General features: G+C 46.4%; 1 protein-coding gene across 2 annotated transcripts in view; it reads left to right on the top strand.

Moving 5' to 3' along the window:
• Nucleotides 1-20,625, top strand: part of LOC142490110 (uncharacterized) — a 75,999-nt gene that overhangs the window by 11,502 nt on the left and 43,872 nt on the right. For both annotated transcript variants that reach the window (XM_075591923.1, XM_075591922.1), the window contains exons 2-3: nt 12,302-12,533; nt 14,132-14,344. In XM_075591923.1, the coding sequence (XP_075448038.1) occupies nt 12,302-12,533; nt 14,132-14,344 (445 nt within the window). The remainder of the gene's footprint in view (nt 1-12,301; nt 12,534-14,131; nt 14,345-20,625) is intronic.

Raw genomic sequence — 20,625 nt, 5'->3', positions numbered from 1 at the left:
GCAGTTCTGCCTGCTAGCTGTATTTGATGTTACTTTCCTTGCAGTTTCACTCCCAGTGCAGATGGAATGGATACATTATGTTGCCTTTTTTCCTTCCAGTCTGTCACACCCCTGGTTGCCCTGGCAACATCTCCAGTCCTCCAAGTTAATGGGCTTTCCCATTCCCCCCTGTCCCTGCTGACAGTTAGTATGGTCTGACCCCTATCCCTGTGTCACAAGCAGTACCCACTGTCTTTTACTTCCTGACATTGGCAGAGTGAGTACATTCATGTTACACCCCTATGGCAAGGCCAATTCTTTTCACCTGCCCTTAATTACGAAGCACCTATAGAGAAGCACTCCAACAACACCATTACATCCACAAGTGCCTGTATATACTGCTCCTTTCGTAATAAAGTGAAGAAAATATAACAGGACTTGGTGTGCTTTGGAAAGGGGGCTGAGTTGAAGCTATCTGGGTTCATTTATACCATAGACATGACTCTGGGTCCAGAATAGTAAAAAGAAGACCGTGTGTCTTGGGGATACACAGGAACTGCTACTCACAACCCTTATGCTATACAGAATAGTCTCTGCACCCCAGACAGAGCAGCAGGATTTATACCAAAGAGCACAGACTTTCTACAGCAAAAGCCTTACAAACAGCAAGCAGCTTACACTGCACACAACCTGCAGCAGCTCTAAACAGCCTGCAGCTCACACAACTTCTGCAGCATTCCAAGCAAGCAGCTTACACTGCACACAGAGTCAAGCAATCTTTACACCAGGCTACAGCACTGCAGTCAGACAAGTGCATTATACACAGAACTTTGATTGCTCTTTTCTGTCTTTGAGTCCAACCTCTGCACAGCTTCGCAGTGAGGGATTACTATCTCACCTAACCCTGTGCACGTCCCCACGGCCAGTGCCACCAAGGGCCACGCCACCGGACACCGCCAGGACACGGGTCAGAGCCACCGGACACCTGTAAGTACAGCTACCCGTACGCTTACTGCTGCAGGACACCTACCGGCACTATCTGAGACAGTCATCCATCGCTGACGCAGGTAACAGATTGCACGCCACACGCATTGGCTAAAGGCCTACACACACCTGCAGCATGGCAGAACTCAGATCCTCACCAGACATCATGCAGGAGAGTGACCACTCAGACACAGAGACCGCTGCGCAACTGCAACAGGCGCAGGCAGACGCAAGGCCTAAACGGATAGTTACACTGACACAAAAGGGCCGCGAAAAATATGAGACTGACATTGAAGCGCACCGCGCAAAATTAGAGAAGGCCTGGGAAACAACCACACTTGGAATACGCAATGTCGCCGGCGCAGGCAATTCCGTACAACAGCTCAAGCAGGCAATAACTCAATTAAAGATAGATCACTCATGCTACTAAGAGCTTTCAGAGGCATACGTCACTTACTTGGTCAGGGCTAACACCGGCGAAAGCCTGCAAGAAAGGGACTTACAGCATAATATTGACTTGACACGTGACAGCCGCGTGCGAACCGCCATCACGGACGCCCAAAGCGAGAGAAAAGAGCTCCTCCTGGAGACCGCATCGTAGCGCTCCAGCACATCCAGACACTCGTCAAGGTCAGCAAGATCAGCGCAATCTCACGTGTCAAGCGCAAACGCCACCAAGGCGCGAGCCACCGCAGAGGCCGCACGTGTCAGGGCCGCATACGCTCAGAAAGAGGCAGCCATGAAACTAGAAAGGGCCCGCATAGAAAAGGAGGAGCAGACAGGCGCTGCCACCGCCGCTGCAGCCACTGCACGGAAAAAGACAGAGGTGGACGTTAACCTACAGGCCCTAAATCAAGAAAGGGAAGCTGCTGCCGCCATAGCCCAAGCCGAAGTCTTAGAAGCAGCCGCGCAACAGGATGGCGGGGAGCAACCATACAAATGGATAGCCTCAGAGGATCCAGCCCAACGCACTGAAGACTACGTAAGGAGCCTCTTCAGTGTAAACACCAGCGCACCATCTCAACACGAAGGGAGTGACTTCACAGACACCGAAGACTTGCTAGGTTCACGTGGAGAAAACGCCGTTCCTTTAAGGGTACACGCTACCTGGGATAGCCACAGCCGCAACAGTGACCCACACGCCAGCGCGCACACGGATGCACTACAACAGGCTCACAATTCAGGTACACCCACACGGGAAAACACAGCCCCTCACACCGACTCTCTGACGAAGCGCCTTATAGGCGTGAAACGCATAAGAGAAGGAGGCTTTTGGCACCCATCCCTGTCTGCACCATGAAGTTATAATAAAGGACTTTTATTTTACTGCTGCTGTTCCAGTGTATCCTGTACCTTGCTGTGCTCTGCATCATCTGCATCTGTGGCTACCATATCCTCACACCGACCAGCAGTCATCACGCGTCCACACCAAGGAAGAGGCGACCGCAAGGACCCTCCCAGCAACTACCTCAGAACGTGACCAACACGCCGATGCCTCAGGCCTGACAGACATGGCCAAGTACATGATCCGGCGTGACATGGTGCAAACAGGACTCACCAACTTTGACGACCGTCCTGAGAACTACCGGATGTGGAAGTTCACGTTCAAGGACGCAATCAAGAGCCTGGGCTTCTCAGCAAGGGAAGAGCTCAACCTGCTATCCAAATGACTGGGAAACGAATCCATGGAGCACGCGAAGAGACTTCGGACGGCAAACGCGAACCACCCCCAAGTAGGTCTCGACCTAGTATGGGAAAGGCTAGAAGAGTGCTACGGTAGCCCCGAAGCAGTCGAAGATTCGCTCTTCAAGAGTCGACAGCTTTCTCAGGATCACAGCTAAAGACTACTCGAAGTTACGAGAGCTCGGGGACCTGCTGCAAGAGCTGGAGTTTGGAAGGAAAGACCATTCCTTAACAGGTTTCAACATCCTAGACTCAGCTTGCGGAGTGAGACCCATCTTGGAGAAGCTACCCTACAACCTCCAAGAAAGATGGATTTCACAAGGCTCCAAATACAAAAGGGAGAAGCAAGTCTCCTTCCCTCCCTTCTCATTCTTCTTGAGCTTCATCCGCGAAGCGGCAAGGACAAGGAACGATCCCAGTTTCATCTTGGGTGCGCAAACCACACACAGTGCAAGCAGCCTGAGGAATGAGAGACCAGTGGCGAGATACGGTGACACTCAAAACCCATCTCGGTCCACAGGACGGACGTGTCTCCCACCACCCAAACTACACCCGATCAGTCGGTCGCCAGAGATGAGAAACCAAGGGACCCCAACAGGGAATGTCCCATACACAAGAAGCCACACCCACTTAACAGATGCTTTGGGTTCAGGATGAAGTCGCTAGAGGAACGCAAGAAGTTACTCGGAGAATTCGGAGTCTGCTTCAGGTGCTGCGACTCCACGACTCACCTAGCCAAGGACTGTAAAGAGGCCATCAAATGTGCAGTGTGCAAAAGTGACAAGCACGTAACATCTCTACATCCAGAGGCGTTGACACGCCACCAACTCAACAACCCATCCTCCGTAGCGGAGCATGGCAGGGAGGAAGGAGAAGGAGAGCCAACATCTGTCACGTCTCAGTGCACGAGGTTTGCGGAAAAGGAAGTGACAAAATATCCTGCTCCAAAATATGCCTTGTCACAGTGCACCCCCAGGGACAACCTGAGAGGGCTATCCGGATGTATGCGATCCTCGACGATCAAAGTAACAGGTCATTGGCGAAGACGGAATTCTTCAACTTATTCAACTCACAAGACAATGCCTCACCCAAGACCCTCAGAACCTGTGCAGGGTCAACTGAGACAACAGTGGATAACAGAGTGAAGATAGCTCTCCCCACCCTCATTGAGTGCAACTACATGGCTGCAAACAGGGACGAGATTCCCACACCAGACATGGCACGTCATCACCCGCACCTCAGAGGAATAGCCAACTACATCCCGCCGGTAGAACAAGGCGCCAAGATCTTGCTGCTGCTCGGTAGGGACATCTTGAGGGTGCACAAAGTCCGTAAACAGCGTAACGGACCCCACAACGCACCATTCGCCCAAAGACTTGTCCTAGGATGGTTGATAGTGGGCCAACATGTGCACTGATAAAGGACACAAACCAGACTATGTCAACGCCCGCAGAACGGACACACATCTCTGAATCGTGTCTTGGCAATCTCCAAGTGACAGGAAGGCCAAGTGAAGAGAAGAGACAAGGTCATACTCCCGAGACCAACAAAACATCTTCGCATCAGAGGGATGTGACAATGGCCTAGGACACTTAGTAGTCCAGACAACTAAGGATGACATGGCGATTCCACCAAAGGAAGAAAGTAACCTCCTGAAGGTAACCGACAAAGGGATCTCCCAAAAGAAAATAAACAATCGGGCGGTCCTCCTGCGAGCAATGGCACAGCTAAGACGTACAGCCATTCCTCTCCACAGAATATCAAGTGGCAAAGCAGCCAGCCGCCACGGCTGGTACAGATGCAAAAGATTGCACCCCGCAGGTGAAGCCACAGGGGCAAAAAGACTGTCCTCTCACACGTCTAAAAAGAGACAGTCGCAGAGACATTTCATAAAGGGATTTACTAGGGCAAAAGAGACTGTTCTTCATCACGTCCAGGGAGAAAATAACCTCCTGATGGCAGTTAACAACGAGACACAAAAGCATTTCACCAAACTCCGTGGAGATGTTCTCGCGCAAGAGGAATGCATCGATGACTTACGGTGCACAGCGTTCCAGACAACAAGGGACGACAACAAGGAAACACCATCAAGGGAAGATAGAGGACTCCCGAGGTTAACAGTCAAGGAGCTCTCCAAAGACCGGGCAGTTGGGTGACTCCGCTACCATTCCGTTCACCAAAAAGACGCCTCCCGAACAATAGAGAACATGCCATCTTTAGGCTCACTTCGCTCCGCCGCAACCCACAAAGGGAGCCGGAGACCAAGAATCAAATTGTGGTCTTCACGCGGAAGAGATTCCTTAGCGGACACGCAGAGCCAGCGCCTTCACTGAAGGAAGGTAAAAAATGCCGGCACCTCCCATCATCTGGTGTCCACCACCGTCAGAAATCCAGCCAGATCTGGGTTACGTTCAGCTCCAATGCTCAGCACCAGGAAGCCTCTCCAAACGGCGCACTACTCACTGGATCAGACTTGACAACCAGTCTTCCAGGGTCGTTGATCCGCTTCTGCAAGGAGCCAAAGGCCATCTCCTTCCACCAAACGCCAGGTGATAGGGTGACAGACTACCACGACTGGCATATCCACGAGGTGATGCACTCTGTAGAGAAAACTACAGAGACAAAAGGACTGTTCTCTCACAAAGTTGAAAGAAAACAGTGCAAGAGACCTTTACACAAAGACATTATGGTGCAACCAGCTAACCTGGAGCTGTGCTTCCACCTGGCCTCCCTTACCAGAAGGTTTTGGCCAAAGGACTTTGATGCCAGTGGTACCGGCCGGTATCACCTCACTATATGGACATGGACCTTTGCATTGTTATGTTATGTTTGCATTGCACATATGTTCCACATATTCTGTTATATAGTGGTATCTCCAGATACCAGACGGGGAGTGTCATGGAACAGAAATACCCATTCTGCCTTCTCTGTTTCACCCCCCCCCCCCTTTTCTTGGCAGTTCTGCCTGCTATCTGTATTTGGATGTTACTTTCCTTGCAGTTTCACTCCCAGTGCAGATGGAATGGATACATTATGTTGCCTTTTGTCCTTCCAGTCTGTCACACCCCTGGTTGCCCTGGCAACATCTCCAGTCCTCCAAGTTAATGGGCTTTCCCATTCCCCCCTGTCCCTGCTGACAGTTAGTATGGCCTGATCCCTATCCCTGTGTCACAAGCAGTACCCACTGTCTTTTACTTCCTGACATTGGCAGAGTGAGTACATTCATGTTAAACCCCTATGGCAAGGCCAATTCTTTTCACCTGCCCTTAATTACGAAGCACCTATAGAGAAGCACTCCAAAAACACCATTACATCCACAAGTGCCTGTATATACTGCTCCTTTCCTAATAAAGTGAAGAAAATATAACAGGACTTGGTGTGCTTTGGAAAGGGGGCTGCGTTGAAGCTATCTGGGTTCATTCATACCATAGACATGACCCTGGGTCCAGAATAATAATAATTTTTAAAAAAGGGGAGGGACGGGGGACACCGGGGGAACGGGGGACGGCACCCGCAACTGTCTGCAATGACCCTACTCCTGCAGCTTAAGCACAGATCGCTGGGCTGCAAGAGCACACGGCGGAGGCGCGCATGGGAGCCCGCGACCGTAGCAGGCAGTGTGAGCTAGGCCTTAAACACCAAAATGTAACAGTAATAGTCTTTTAAATTCATTAGTACACATAGTAATCTGAGCCATGGGAGCTGTTCGATTTCCCTTTTCTGTGTGATGTCACTGTGTTGAGTGGAGCTTTGCACATGCAAATTTCCAACCCTTTACTGATTAATCTCCTGAAGAAAAATGTGTTAAAGTTACAGGAATCTCTTAGTGACATGTTTCACGAACTCACACGTTCTTGAAAAACTCAGCGAAAGCCATTTTGCGGTTCCGCACAAAACTATTATTATTATTATTACAGGTTTAATAAAGTATGTGATTTTTTTTTTTTAAAGATTTATCTATGCAGAAAAATCTCATCATTATACATCTGATTTCCAGTCAAGTTAATGTTCTGTTTATTTATGTTGCACCATATCCCCCTACCCCCACACCCTATCCCCCTAACATATGCACACCATATCCCCCTACCCCCACACCCTATCCCCCTAACATATGCACACCATATCACCCTCTTTTGAGGCAGCTGGGAACCTATACCTCTGGCAGCTATGGGGTGATACTCTTAGGCCCTATCACTGAGGAGCCTATAGGGCAGTGCCTGGTCGTCCCCTCTTGTGGGTAGGACACACCTGAGGGTCATATAGGGGGACCCTAGAATTGGTAGTAACATTTTTCAGTCTGGAAATTAAAAAAGGGGCTTATAACCCTGATTAACTACTACAAAACAGTGTACATTTTCTAGATGAGAACCCCTCCTCTGGTCCTGGGATCTGAGGGTGAGTTCTTCTCCCCACCTATTTATGACATTTCTCCCTATCCCTGTCTCTGGGCAGAAAAGGGGTGGAGCTTATTCTTTGCTGAGTCACCCTAGACCAGGTGACCCTTCCAGCACATTCTAGAAACAAGGTGTAGCTAGGCACCTGCCTGATCATTTTGCAACATATCATCAAGTGCCATTACTAGGAGTTAACTCTTTAATTCCTTTTAACCCCACTTAAATAGGAATCCACAGGGGTGCTACATGTAAAATCAGTGAAAGTAATCTAGGAGTACAGATACCATCTGAAGGCAGGACCATCCCATGAAAAAAGACCAGCAGTTAGTGCCTGCTTGGTGTATGTGAAAATACAAGGAGTGGCAGAAGCTCAACTGTAACAGTAAATAACAAGCAAGTGTGCTCCTCTTTCCCTCAGACTATAGGACCGCTCGCTGAGGTGGGGGTCCGAGTCCTATGGTTCTATGTATAAGTATTATAGTGTGAGATACATGGGGCATGGGGCCGAAGTAACTGGACACAACACAACTGTGGTGAACTATAACAGGCGTTATATATATTGTAACCCTGCTTCCTATCACTAGCAAGCTGTTACTATGTGCTGTGTTACCTGCTGGCTCACAGGGCCTAAGTCTCTGCCACGGAGAGCCTGTGGTGCATGCAATATATATATATGGTGCAGCGCCTCCACCTGCGACAGATCCCGCCAAAGGGGGAGTTAGTCTTCGCAGGACGTTTATACAAGAATTACTCTTACACAGCCAAGTTCTAAAACCAATCTCTTTTACTGATAGGTCAAACTCACGATACATTACATGCCATGACATTCCGGTATGCAGGTACACATTATATAACACGCCACGGCGGACGTCACCATCACTTGCGCCTCGGCGGACGCCAACAATAACTTGTGCCTCGGCAGACGCCAACAACAATCCCCCAATCCCGCCACCGGGTGAGCCCACCCCGTGTCCAAATATGCTACTCAGTTCTCCCGCTCACAACAGGCCTTATGTGTGTGTATGGGTGACTGCACAGCCACTATGTCTCGGGTGAATGAAAGTTACAGTTGGTGCACTTGATGAAATACCTGCCGAGCACTCCGGTGCTCGGAACTGCCACGATCTTCGAAAAGGGTCTCTGTGTTGATAACGCTCTTTCCTTCGCTAGGGTCCGGGGCGCTCCCTCTCGGACTCTGGCAACTCCCAAGGGGTCTGAGCCCAGATCTCCCTCTCGACAGAATAGTCCCGGGCAAAACTAACAGTATGGTGGGTAAGACCCTTACTAAGGCGGTCCCTAGCTCAGCCTGTCTCTAAGGTGACTCAGGGCTAGCTGGGCCTGGGGCACCTGGCCTGCGCCTGGGGGTACAACCTCCCCGCGCAGTATCTCCGTCTCCTCGTCTCACCAAACAGCTCTGACTCCACGTGCGCGCAACCACTGCCTATATCTCTGGCAACTCCTTCGCCAATAGGCTAAACGCTCTCACCTGACCCTCCCCGTAGGGCTGCTGGGTCAAGGGACTGCTCCTCTCCCACCAAATGTACTCTCCTCCTTCGCGGGCTTTTGCAACTACTCTTTGCAAGCGCAACCTCCCATTCCTTGGGGTGAATCAGGGGTCACGACTACATCATCAATGTACACGTTTTATATACAGCTGACACTGATCCTTAACTGTAGGATTACCATACACACTACTAAACATATAAAACGTACAGTAACAATATGATCGCTGCACGAGTGAACTGTAGAGTCTATCACTGTCAGGCCTCCCAGTCCTGGTGGTACTGGCCTATAGGTTAGGGGTTTCGGCACACCCGTTGGATCTCATGAGCTAGTGTGTATGTTGCAGGTCTGTACTTCGCAAATTAACTTCGGTACCAGTATAGCTGCAGATTGCAGGAGATATCCTCTGTAGTGTAGCTCACCCCACTCACAACCTGCTGCACAGCCATGCACAGCTGGGCTCCCTTGTGCTCTGTTGCTTTGCTTTGCTCTGTGTATTCTGGTCCTGGTCTGTCGGGCTCTGCTGCATGCACTGGTTCAGCTGTTCAGCCTCTCTCCAACCAGCGCTTATCCGCTGAGGCGTGCTGACGCTAGTCTGTGAGCCCCTGCAGCCGCAATGAGAGCGGCTTTAGCAGGGGCTCACGCACACTTCCGCAGGCATGCGTAAACGTAGCCGACAATTTTTTTTTAGTTTGAGCGCTCACGGGTGCGCAGGGCCGGTCATGTGAGCGGTTCGCCCAATGAGGGTGAACCAGCTTCGTGATGTCACTGGCTCACCCCCTGACATGCCCCTGGATGGCGCGCGAACTAAGGCCAGGGAAAGCACCCACTTTCCCTCACCCTCCGCGCGCCTCCTCATGGCTGAAGTCTGTATGGACTCAGCCTTAACAACCTTTCTCTCACTATCCCTCCTTCTCCAGCTTTCCTACTGGAATATAAACAAACAAACAGGGAAGCGCTATATGAGTTAGGATCAGGCCCAGCAGCCACTTCATGTTGAAAACCACATATGAAATGAGCATAAAATTGCATGAATACATACACAAAAATATATAAAATAAATAGCACAAGTCTCTGCCAGAGAGAAATTGTCCAGGTGGTGAGGATACAAGTTAATGCCCCTGTCTGATATGACAGACTCGGGCAAGAGTGGCCTTTGAGAGGTTAAAATCCAGAGTGGTAGCTAGGATGGAAAGCGCTACCAACTGTGCAGGTATTGAAGTGTGTAGAAATGGGAAGGTGCCGTAGGCATCAAATGTGGAAAGCGCTCACCCAGACTTCATACACTTCGCGCTTGTGGCTCCTTTTGTTTCATCCTGCCCAGCACTCGCTGCAGAAACACCGCTCCACAGCTCTCCTGGGCTCGCACACCAGTGATGGAACTGCTCACAGGGCGCCGGGTTTCCGGGTATGACGTCACGGCCGGACGTGACGCACCAACCCTTCCCGGCCGTTGCCTGGAACTACCGGAGCGCACAGGGGCTGAGAGCCAAATCTCACACACCCCACACAGCTTCAGAATTTTCACAGCCTCCGCAGTACACTCTCCAAGGGACTCCACGTTAAACCACCAGGACTGTGGCAATGAGACAGGGATGCACAAGAGCTGTAACCCCTCGAAGCTCCTCCTCCTACGCGTTTCAGCACGTGACGTGCTTTCATCAGGGATACCATGGGGGTGTTTGAGTGGACTATAGATACCCCTCTGGACAGGGGTCATCAATTAGCCTAATTGGCTTCCAATGACAATATCACGCCCTGGTTACATCAGTGCACACCAACACAACCCCCATGTAATGGTTCATGTCACAGAAAAACAAAATATATTAAGAAAAATTACATAGAAATAAAACAACATGACATTTAAATGAATTGATACATTATTAATAAAAATTACAAAGTCCCAATGTATATTTTTTTATAAGTTTGTTTATATAGAGAAAAAAAGAAAAAAAAACACTAAACAACACTCAAAGAGTATATATAAATCTTGAATTCATTTACTCAATTTAACATTTCATCATTGAGTTTTGTGATATTCCTCAAATTGGCCATATATAAATCAATAAATGGCATATAATAAAAATGTGCTAAAAATACAATACAACACACCAAGAGTATACTTAAATGATGAATTCTTTTACTTAATTGGATACCTCATCGATGAGTCTTATGATGATCAACAAATTAGCTTTAAATACATAAATAAATTGCATCCCATAAAAGAAGAGCATGGATCAACAGGGTAAAAAGAAAAAAAAAACAAAAAAAAAACATTACACTACAGTACAATTTGGAGAACCTTATTGGAAGAGGACGTATTGGATAAAAAAATAAATAAATAATAAATGGTTCGTTAAAATATGTATTAAAAATATATAATAAAAATGTATTGAAAATATATATTAAAAATATAAAAACCCCTCAACTTCATTGAAAGGCAAGGAGATCCAAGTCCTCATTTAAACCTTTGGGGCTAAGTGTCTGTAGTTTAAAAATCCAATACGTCTCTTGTTTTCTCAATTTTAAAAGTCTATCCCCTCTCATATTCGTTTTCCCAATGTGTTCTATACCCGTGACTGTTAGAACATCTGTAGACATATTGTGTTTGATTAAAAAATGGCGTGAAACTCCATGACCTGTGAAGCCTTTTAGGATGTTTCGTCTATGTTCAGTGAACCTTTCTTTAAGACTTCGCTTAGTTCTTCCTATATAATGGAGACCACAGGGACAGGTAAGCAAGTAAATAATAAAATCTGTATTGCAGTTAATAAAATGTTTAATTTTAAAAACTTCTCCTGTGGTCTTTGATTTAAATTCGATACTTTTATTAATTATATGTTTGCAGGTCAAGCAGTTATTTAAAGCACCCACTTTCCCTCACCCTCCGCGCGCCTCCTCATGGCTGAAGTCTGTATGGACTCAGCCTTAACAACCTTTCTCTCACTATCCCTCCTCCTTCTCCAGCTTTCCTACTGGAATACCACAGTCATGTGTCCTATAGATAGAATCCTACCTTGAAGTGAACTACTGAGGTGTATTTGAAGACAAGCAACCCACCCCAGGATAGTGTAATAAAGAGTCCGCACAGGGATGTTTATGAAGTCATTATGGGGTTTTGTAGCATGCATCCTGTTCTTCAAAGAAGCATTTTGTATGAGTGAAACAACTAATATTATTGCTCATCAGGTGTCAGGTATTTTTATTTTTTTCTGTGGACTTTAAAATAAATATCAGTCAATTTGTTCTATTGAAAAGTTCCTGGCGCCTATTAATTATATGTAGTTACATTGCCTGGTTCATGGCCAAAACCAACGCTCCAGGAGCCCCTGAGAAGATAAATACAATAGTTATGAGGGAAGCTAAATGTAGTGTACCCTTAGTATATATCCCTGCAGCCAGGTAAGGGTTACATTAATTATTGGTATACACTGTAACTGTGCTCTTAGTTTTTTGTATGATGGGGGAATGTGTTACGCCTATTTCCTAAAATGTCCCATCCAACAGAGCATCTACTTTCATAAACAATTGTCTGGATAATTGCAAACAAACTCCTGGCTGTATTCTAGCATAAATGAGACTATTTATCCAAATGTCCCAGTTTCAAAATTGGGGCAAAATAGCTGTACCAGATTTAAAAGTATTCCGATTGAAACCATGTGGATTCTCAACTTTAATAAAAGTGTCAACAAAATAATCTCTCTCTCTCTAGTGGCTGGCTAGATGTATTTAGTTATGCTGATATTTCACTTCTGCAGGGGCTTTCAGAGCATCTGGCCTTTATCCTGAACAATGTACACAGGGTGTTGGAACGCAGCTGGATGGTAGCAGAGTTAGAGGAGGAGGCCCAGGGTGACCTGTCTCTGGAGGATCAAGTGGACGAAAAGAAGAAGAGAGCTTTAATACTGGAGAAATTGACTAATATCCTTCAAAACTCCGTAGTGACTCAGCAGGATCTGGCACGGGTTCTTAGATGGTTATCGGATATAAGTAAGTTTTGAATTATGGAAGATAATTTGATATCCTCCTTGGATCCGGTTTCCCTGGCACACAGTTACTTCTGACAGCCAAAGTACTACTGCAGATTTGCTATTCACAACCACATAAAGAAATGTCAATTGAATAGGATTCATTTGTAAAACGATGACAGCTGATTTGCCATCTTATTCCTACATTTTATTTTTGAACCAGGCTGTAGCGAACAAGCATCAAGAATAAGGACTTAATGAGCACGCCAAGGTGGCAGACATGAGTTCTTCATTGCAGAGGTTGCCTCTTGACTTGAGTCAAGCAGTATCCTCTGCCATAGTTAATTCGCTCTTCACTGTAACCTTGTCACCCCTAGTAACTCCTTATTCTTGATGCTATACAGATTTGCTGCTTGTGGTGAGTTGGGCACTCTGCCGTGGAGTACCTCGTGTATTTTTGGAAATAGTATTTGTCTACACATAATTTTGTAAGTATTACAAGCAGGTGTGCAATATTCTATTTTTGTTCTGTAGTCAAGATCATCCTTGCATATGAACATGGTGAAAAATGCTTGTGAGCACTTAGATTTTCAATGGAAATATAAATTGTCATGGAGAGCTCATGGGTCTCCAAACAAAAACTTAGCATGGAATCATTATTATATACCCAATTGTGGCTTTCACGGCAAAATTCTACATTTAGGTGGTCAAGATAAGGCCCATTACTGACTGATAACTAATTGATTTATATCAATCTTGTGCATTCACGGCTACTGATTTCTTTTGTTTCTCAGTGAATGGGGAGCCTCTTTCAAATTTGATACTGGTCCAGAGTTAGACAGCAGTGCATTCCTGTAGGATAGATTAACACATATAGAACAGGGAGAGCAGAGGCAATTGGATAATTCTCCCACACAACATTTAGCTAAACACATTTTTGAAACAATACACTAAACTCGTGATGTCAGCATTGAAAATGATCTTTGTCCTATTCTTCACATTAAAGCCACAATCACGCAAAAAAAAAATGAAAGAATAATGTTTGATGGTGTATGCTGCGCTAAGTGGTTTTCATTTTTTTTTTCTAAAACCTTATTTTTGCATTTTCACTGACTAGGTGTTACAATAGCAACATCTGTTGCTTATAATGTATCCATGGCTGTGATCATTTTAAATTCCCTTTTTGTAAAATTATCCCGGGCTACAGAGTGAACATTGTGTGCTGGGTTATAAGGGTTCAGACAGGTTTGGGGACCTGTGTGAGATGAGCACCTTCACATTAATGTTCTGTATCATTCTGTATTCCGTACGGAGAAAGGTTTCTGTAACTTGTTTACTCACCATAATCTGTGTACATGGAAAATGATTATAACATGCAAATATATTATATATAGACGTGGTTTGCATCAATATAGGCAGCAGCAGATAGACTGCACAATAATGAAAGAAAACAAAGCATACATTTTTTTCAGTGACCACAATAGATTGCTGTTTTAATTATAACAGATTTGCCTTGGGGCATTAACTGTATAACCAGCCCGTATATGACTGGTACAGATCATCAAGCACTATTACCTGATATACATTATTATACCGATGTCCATATCTTCCTCTTTTTAGGTAAGCTTTTTGAGAATCAGTCGGGGTCAAAGTCGACTGGCGACTGCAGTCAGATAGACACTGACAAGTGGATCATGGATATGGAATTACAACTAAGTCAATGGCTGGACTTCCTTCAGCAGTGTGTTACCAAACTTGTCAATGTCTGCTCTCGAATCTCTGGAGTGGAGAAGACGCCCACCGCTGCTCCACAGACAAAGACAAGAGCTCAAGGTGTGTTCCTATGTACATACTCCTCCCAGTCTCTTCCATATCAGTTCCATAATAATAACTCAATAGGATTTTGTGTTGTGGTGTGAAGGATTGCACCTTCAACCCTTTCTCTGCCAGAGGAGACTACAAAGTATTGCTTAGCAGGACTTTTTGGCAGCAGGGGGATTCATATTGAATGGGTGGGCTACTATGTCTCAGGCAGTATGTGTACATAGTGTCCTTCAAAAATATGACATTGTTTCCTCTGTCGCTTTTAAATGCCACTTTTCAAACAAATGATTTGTGTTTATATAATTAAGTAAGAATTCGGGGCCTCATGCAGTAAACAGCGATAAGCCACTTATCGCCAGCTTCTCGCCAAAACAGCCTACTGCGATTCAGTAAGCCCCGATAAGCTGGCGATAAGAGCAAAAATCGCCGATTTTTTTTCTCGGAAAAAATAAAATAAAATTGGCAGACGCGCGGCGATAAGCCTCTTTTTGCCGCTCATCGCCAGCTTTTCCAACTCATTGTATTCTAGTAGCCCTGACCAGCTTATTGCAGCTGATCGCCGCTCTAGAATGGCGAATTTCTCTCCAAATCGTCCCGTCACAAAAAGTTGGCAAGATGGTGGGGAGAAGCAGCGATGAGCAGCGAGACGGCACTTTGAAAAAATCAGGCCTTTCTCCTGCATCCGATTGATGCCGGGATCTCCATAATATCAGCACCAGAGACCCCCGGCATGAATCAGATGCATGAAAAATGCATTTACAGGCAACTTCATTACCTTAGCGGCTAACCGCTAAGGCACTGAAGGGGTTAACCACCCGTGCAAGGCTTATTGTGGCTACGGGGGTGGGTGAAGGTGGTATTTTGCCCTTGGTGGGTGTTTAGGTATTGCGGAGGAATTGCGGGTGGACTTAACCCCTTCATTACCTTAGCGGTATTAACCGCTAAGGTAATGAAGGGGTTAACCCCTCCTGCTACCCACCCGGCAGGCCTAAGCACCCATCATTGGGGCTAATACCCCCTTCACCCACCCCCGGTACCTGCAATAAAACATAAATTCTCACAACAGCCCCACTACCCACCTCCTAGGCCCCCAATAAACATTACAATATCTAATACACCACCCACCCCCTATGCCCCTCATAAAACCATTATTTATAATTTTACACACAATTAATACCCCAGGCCGATGGGGGTCCCCGGTATTCCCGATGGGTGTCCACAGGTCCCACAGTGCACTTCGGAGCGTACCCGCAGGTGTCTGGGGGCCTCCGGGTGGCCCCCACTAGGCTCTGTGGGCCTCCAGGTGGTCCCCGCGGTTGTCTGGGGGTCCCCGGTCATCCCCACGGGTGTCTGCGGGCCATCGGGTTGTTTCCATGGGCGCCTGGGGGCCCTCGGGTGGTTCCCACTGGTGTCTGGGGCTCTCGAGGTGGTCCCTGTGTGTCCGCTGGGGCCCTCGGGTGGTCCCTGTGGGTCTGCAGGGCCCCCACAGCTGTGGAGCCCCCTGGTTCTTCCACGCAGGTGTCCCCCGTGGGTCCTCAGGTGATTCCCGTGGGCATCCGGGGGTCCTCTGGTTGGCCTCGTGGGCATCCAGGGGTCCTCGGGTGGTCCCCGTGGATCCCCGCAGCCTGCAGTACCAATCCTGTATGTCAAAAAATAAAACATGGCCTACATTTAAATCAATTCACCTCCCCCCATCAAAACACATTACATTACAGTAATGGACAAAATAACTAGTATCCAGATATTGAATTATAGATTATTTGCCTAATATTAATCACAACATTAGCAAGCATAAATAAAGTAAATGAAAAGCGTTCTACTTACCCCTGGCAATATGAAGGGCGTCCTCGTCAGCTTACTGCTGCTTACTTTGCCCAATATTAATCACAACATTAGCAAGCATAAATAAAGTAAATAAAAAGCTTTCTACTTACCCCTGGCAATATGAAGGGCGTCCTCGTCAGCTTACTGCAGGGCCATGTCCTCCGTTGCCAGAAAGCATACATAGCAGAATAAATTCTAATGGCCCCTAGCCCCTTAATCACCTTAGCGGTTAATAACCACTATAGTGATTAAGGGATTAACCCACCCTCCCCCACTACCCACCCAGGAGTCCTAACCACCCACCCCGGACCCACTATACCCACCCTGTACCCATTGATTATTACAGTGGTACATCATACCCATATAATAAAGGCATGATAAGCCACTATAGCACTCAATGTTCATCTAATCAAAATACATTAATGCACAAAAGACACAATAATAAAACATTTCAAAACACAGAAACACCCCAATTCAATAAATAAAAACACTAGCCAACAAATGCAATTAATACAAGCACTAACCAGCAGAACAATTAATTAATTCAACCATTACCCAACTACTCTTATAAGCTTAAGAAAGAGATATTGCCTTATGAGTTGGACTGCTGCTGGTATGCCTGATGTGGGGATTAGACTCCTTCCTTCTGACAGTCCCTTGGGTCCTTCAGTCGAGGGGGGTTGGGGAGTGATGTCCACCAGATGTAGCTGCGGTGGCCCGGGTGTCTGTCCCCTGGGAGTATCCCTCAGGGGAGTGCTTCTCCCTCCTCTTGCTGCAGCGGATGGCTCCCTCTTCCCCTCTCCTTGGTCGACCCGGATGTGACGTCAGATCGCCGGAAGTGACGCGTCAGTGCATCGTCAGTGGAGGATTCCCCAGGCTGCAGGCTTGTGTCCATAACAGGCTGGCAAGGCTCTGCTGAGAGTCTGCTCAGTGCTCTGGGTCCCTCTGATGGCTCCTCCTATGCGTTTCACCAACAAAGTGGCTTCCTCAGTGTTGCAGGGTACATGCAACCACACAGGTGGGTTCTTTGGATAAGGCTTATTTATTTGAGCCCTAAAACATACAGCACACCAAAAGCAAATAGCTTCTCATCAGAAAACAAAAGAAAATAGCTTCTTCTTCAGCAGACAAAACAAAATAGCTTCTTTTTAGAAGACAGAACAAAATAGCTACTCTTTAGCAGACAAAACAAAAATAAGGCAGCTTCTCTTTTGCATGCAGGAGACAGACAGTTCATCACACATGTACTTTGCAACACAGACCTTACAGCAGTAATCTCTTCAGCATTTTCAGTCCTGTCTCCTCACCAGCTCTCCTGCATGTGTGTACAGCCTGGGGTTTTAACACCTTGATTATGCAGCTAGGGTCAGACTAATTAAGCAGCCCTTCTCAACTTAACCTCGTCACTGCAAGCCTAAACATAGGTTTTCCAGGCATATGGCTAGTGACGTTCATTCACCCTGTCATCTCAGGGATACTGATCAGGCAAGCCTGCTCCCTTTTAAATACACACACTCCTCATTCAATTGTAATCAAGTACTCATATACAGTATTTGATTGGGCTATTTAACCCTGTGTCTGTATTTCTCCAGGAGAGGGCAACCTTCTACAGTATTAAGTGGTTCATGTCATGCACTAAATAACCTAATTTTACTTCAATAAAACATGTATGCAAAGCATAAAAGCTAAAGTCATATAATATTACAATATAAAATCCAACAATTTTGTAAAACTCTTTACAGTTTCAGGACTATGCAACCCCTGTGTTCATAAACTTGATTAAAAGCAGTTTCTTATCTATTAAATACCTGTGAACACAATTGTCTCTCTGTATATACTTCTGATGTGTTTTCATCTACCCGCTATACCAATTGGAGGACTGAGCATATTACATTATATATAAAATATGATAAAAGCATAACATTTCATAAATGCCCTGATCTATTTGAATGGATTCTGATTCATATAGCCTTAAATAGGAGGGTCAATAACTAAATAAAACAAGTTCAATATAAAACAATTATATATATAAAAAATGCATTTTTTAATCTATGCTGAGGTTGTGAGGAGATAAAATACAATAAAATGCAATAAAAGAAGCAGTGTGTTCACCCCTATCATCCTAAAATACATCATATTCAATGAGTAAATCTGAAGGCAAACCCCTGCCTTATATTGAGGCTGAGTTATTCATCACTGTTTGTTTTTCGAAAGTGTATATGTTCCTTGTTTTTATTTTATTTCGTTTATTTCTTTTCTATCTTTGTTATATATTATTCAAACGTTAACTTGTTGAAGTGTGCTGATCTTATTCACCACCGGGCAAATCTTCGCACGGGTAATCTGTTCATGTCCCATCATCTGTACTCATATTTATTATAAAATTACTGATTTACAATATTGATGCATACCATGCGTATGAGTGTACCGTCTATTACTGTAAATATCCCTTGGATTGTTGACGGGGGATATTATTTTGTTGTGATCTTTATAATAAATATGAGACTAATCCCCACATCAGGCATAACAGCAGCAGTCCAACTCATAAGGCAATATCTCTGTTTTTATTCTGTTTTTATTGATGTAGGATTAGTGTTTTGTATATAAAGAATTTGTCATTTTTTGCTATTTTGCGCCGCTCTCTTTTCTTTTGAGGTACTTCTTTTATTTGTACCTTTTATACACATCTCAATAAAATCTACATTTAAGGAAAAAGGAGAATTTTGTAAGAAATACGTGATTTAATAGAAAACAAGGACATGAATTTCCGCAGCAGAGAAGCTGAAAGATTTAGAAGAGAGTTAAGTCATTCTAACAGCAGTGTTTAAGATAGATTGTAGGGGAGACAGGTGAGAGGCAGGAAGGCCAAATAATATAAGGTTATGTAACCCTTATTCCCCTCCCCCCCAATCTCAGATAGGGTCTCCTTGGGAATCTACTGCTCAGGCTACGTGTCTCAGTGTGGTGCATACCTGCTAGTAACAGGGGGCCCTGAGTCTCCCACGATGACATAGGGGAGAACAGGACAGGTTTCTGGGGTTGTGCCTCCGTCTCTCTTACTGGTGCAGCGCCTCCAATCTCCTGCAGCCCCCAGCTGTATGGGGTGAAGTATCTACAAGAGAATGTTCCTGCCCCTCCTCCCGATACACTTCACTCTCAGGCAGGAGTATAGGTAAAAGTGCAAGGTCTTTATTGGTCTTCTCTATTCAGCAGCCAGATCACACAGCAAGCTGTCCTCCAGGATGTCCCTGACCTCACTCCCGGCCTAGGGCACCAAGAGTGGGTCGTGCTCTTCCCCTATCCTCTATGCAGGATAGGAGGTAGGGGGTTCTCACTCTCACTCCCCGTAGGGAGGCCTCAAGCCTGCCAGTTCTGGCAGCCTGGTCTGTGTCACCCTTGTCCCACTCACTCTGGGGACAGACTCAACTAAATAGGAAGTGGCAGTACACTAAGTAGCTCCAGCAGGCAACACCCCTGTGTCTTCTGATTGGACACAAAGCCTGATGACACTGCCTTCACTGACTCACTGCACTGCCTGAAGTGGGGAAAACCCATGATTGCTCCTGGCAACCTGCCCTTATGCAGGGATTACTGCCAGGAGGAGGGCAGACCTATAGCCCAAACCACACAGGGCTACAGTTAAAATAGTCAAGATGGGAGAGAATGAGGGCGTGTTGGAGTTTTAGCAGTACAGCGAAAAAGAAAAGGGTGTTTCTTTGCAATGCTATGGAGCAAAAAAAACGAGGTTTTAGCAACATTCAGAATGTGAGAGGAGAGTGTGAGGGAAGAGTCAAATGTGACCCCTAGGCAGCGTGCTTGTGATACTGGGTGTATGATAGTGCTGCCGACAGTAATGGAGGAGTCAGTAGGACCAGGCTTGGGAGGATGTATGAGGAGCTCTGTCTTTGACATGTTAAGTGTGAGTCGGTTATGGGCCATCCAGGATGATATAGAATAGAGCGAGATTCATAGACCTTGGTCTGGACAGCAGGTATAAGGTTAGGGGCTGAAACGTAAGGCTGCAGCCCCGCTGCCTGTGCTGCACGCCCGTCGGCGAGGCTGGCGGCACGTGCAGCCGAGTCCCCCGGTCTGCAGAGAGCTGCAGGGGGAAAGACAGAAGGGGCATGACGGGGGAGGGACGGGGGCGCGGCCGTAACATCACCTGGCAGGTTCGCCCTCATTGGCTGAACCGCCTGGGGGCGTGGCCTAGCGCTCCGTCGCCCATGGCCAGCTCAATTTTCCGGTATCCCTGAAAAACTCGGCTCGCAGCGACCCAGCCCCATTGAGTGGCGGCTCTTGTCCCTGCAGCGTCCGCCACAGTGGGCGCTGCAGTAGCCAGCGGGGACCTGGCTTAAATGTTTGTCATCAGCATAGAGGTGATATTTGAACCCAAGAGATGTGATTCGGTTGCCTAGAAAAAGTGTGCGGAGAGATTGTAGGAATTAGAGTGTATCAGGGTGTATGGA

Source organism: Ascaphus truei, chromosome 3, assembly GCF_040206685.1.
Source record: "Ascaphus truei isolate aAscTru1 chromosome 3, aAscTru1.hap1, whole genome shotgun sequence".
Classification (NCBI taxonomy): Eukaryota; Metazoa; Chordata; class Amphibia; order Anura; family Ascaphidae; genus Ascaphus; species Ascaphus truei.
Note: the sequence above shows the minus strand (reverse complement) of the source record. Positions and strands in the feature narration are given on the sequence as shown.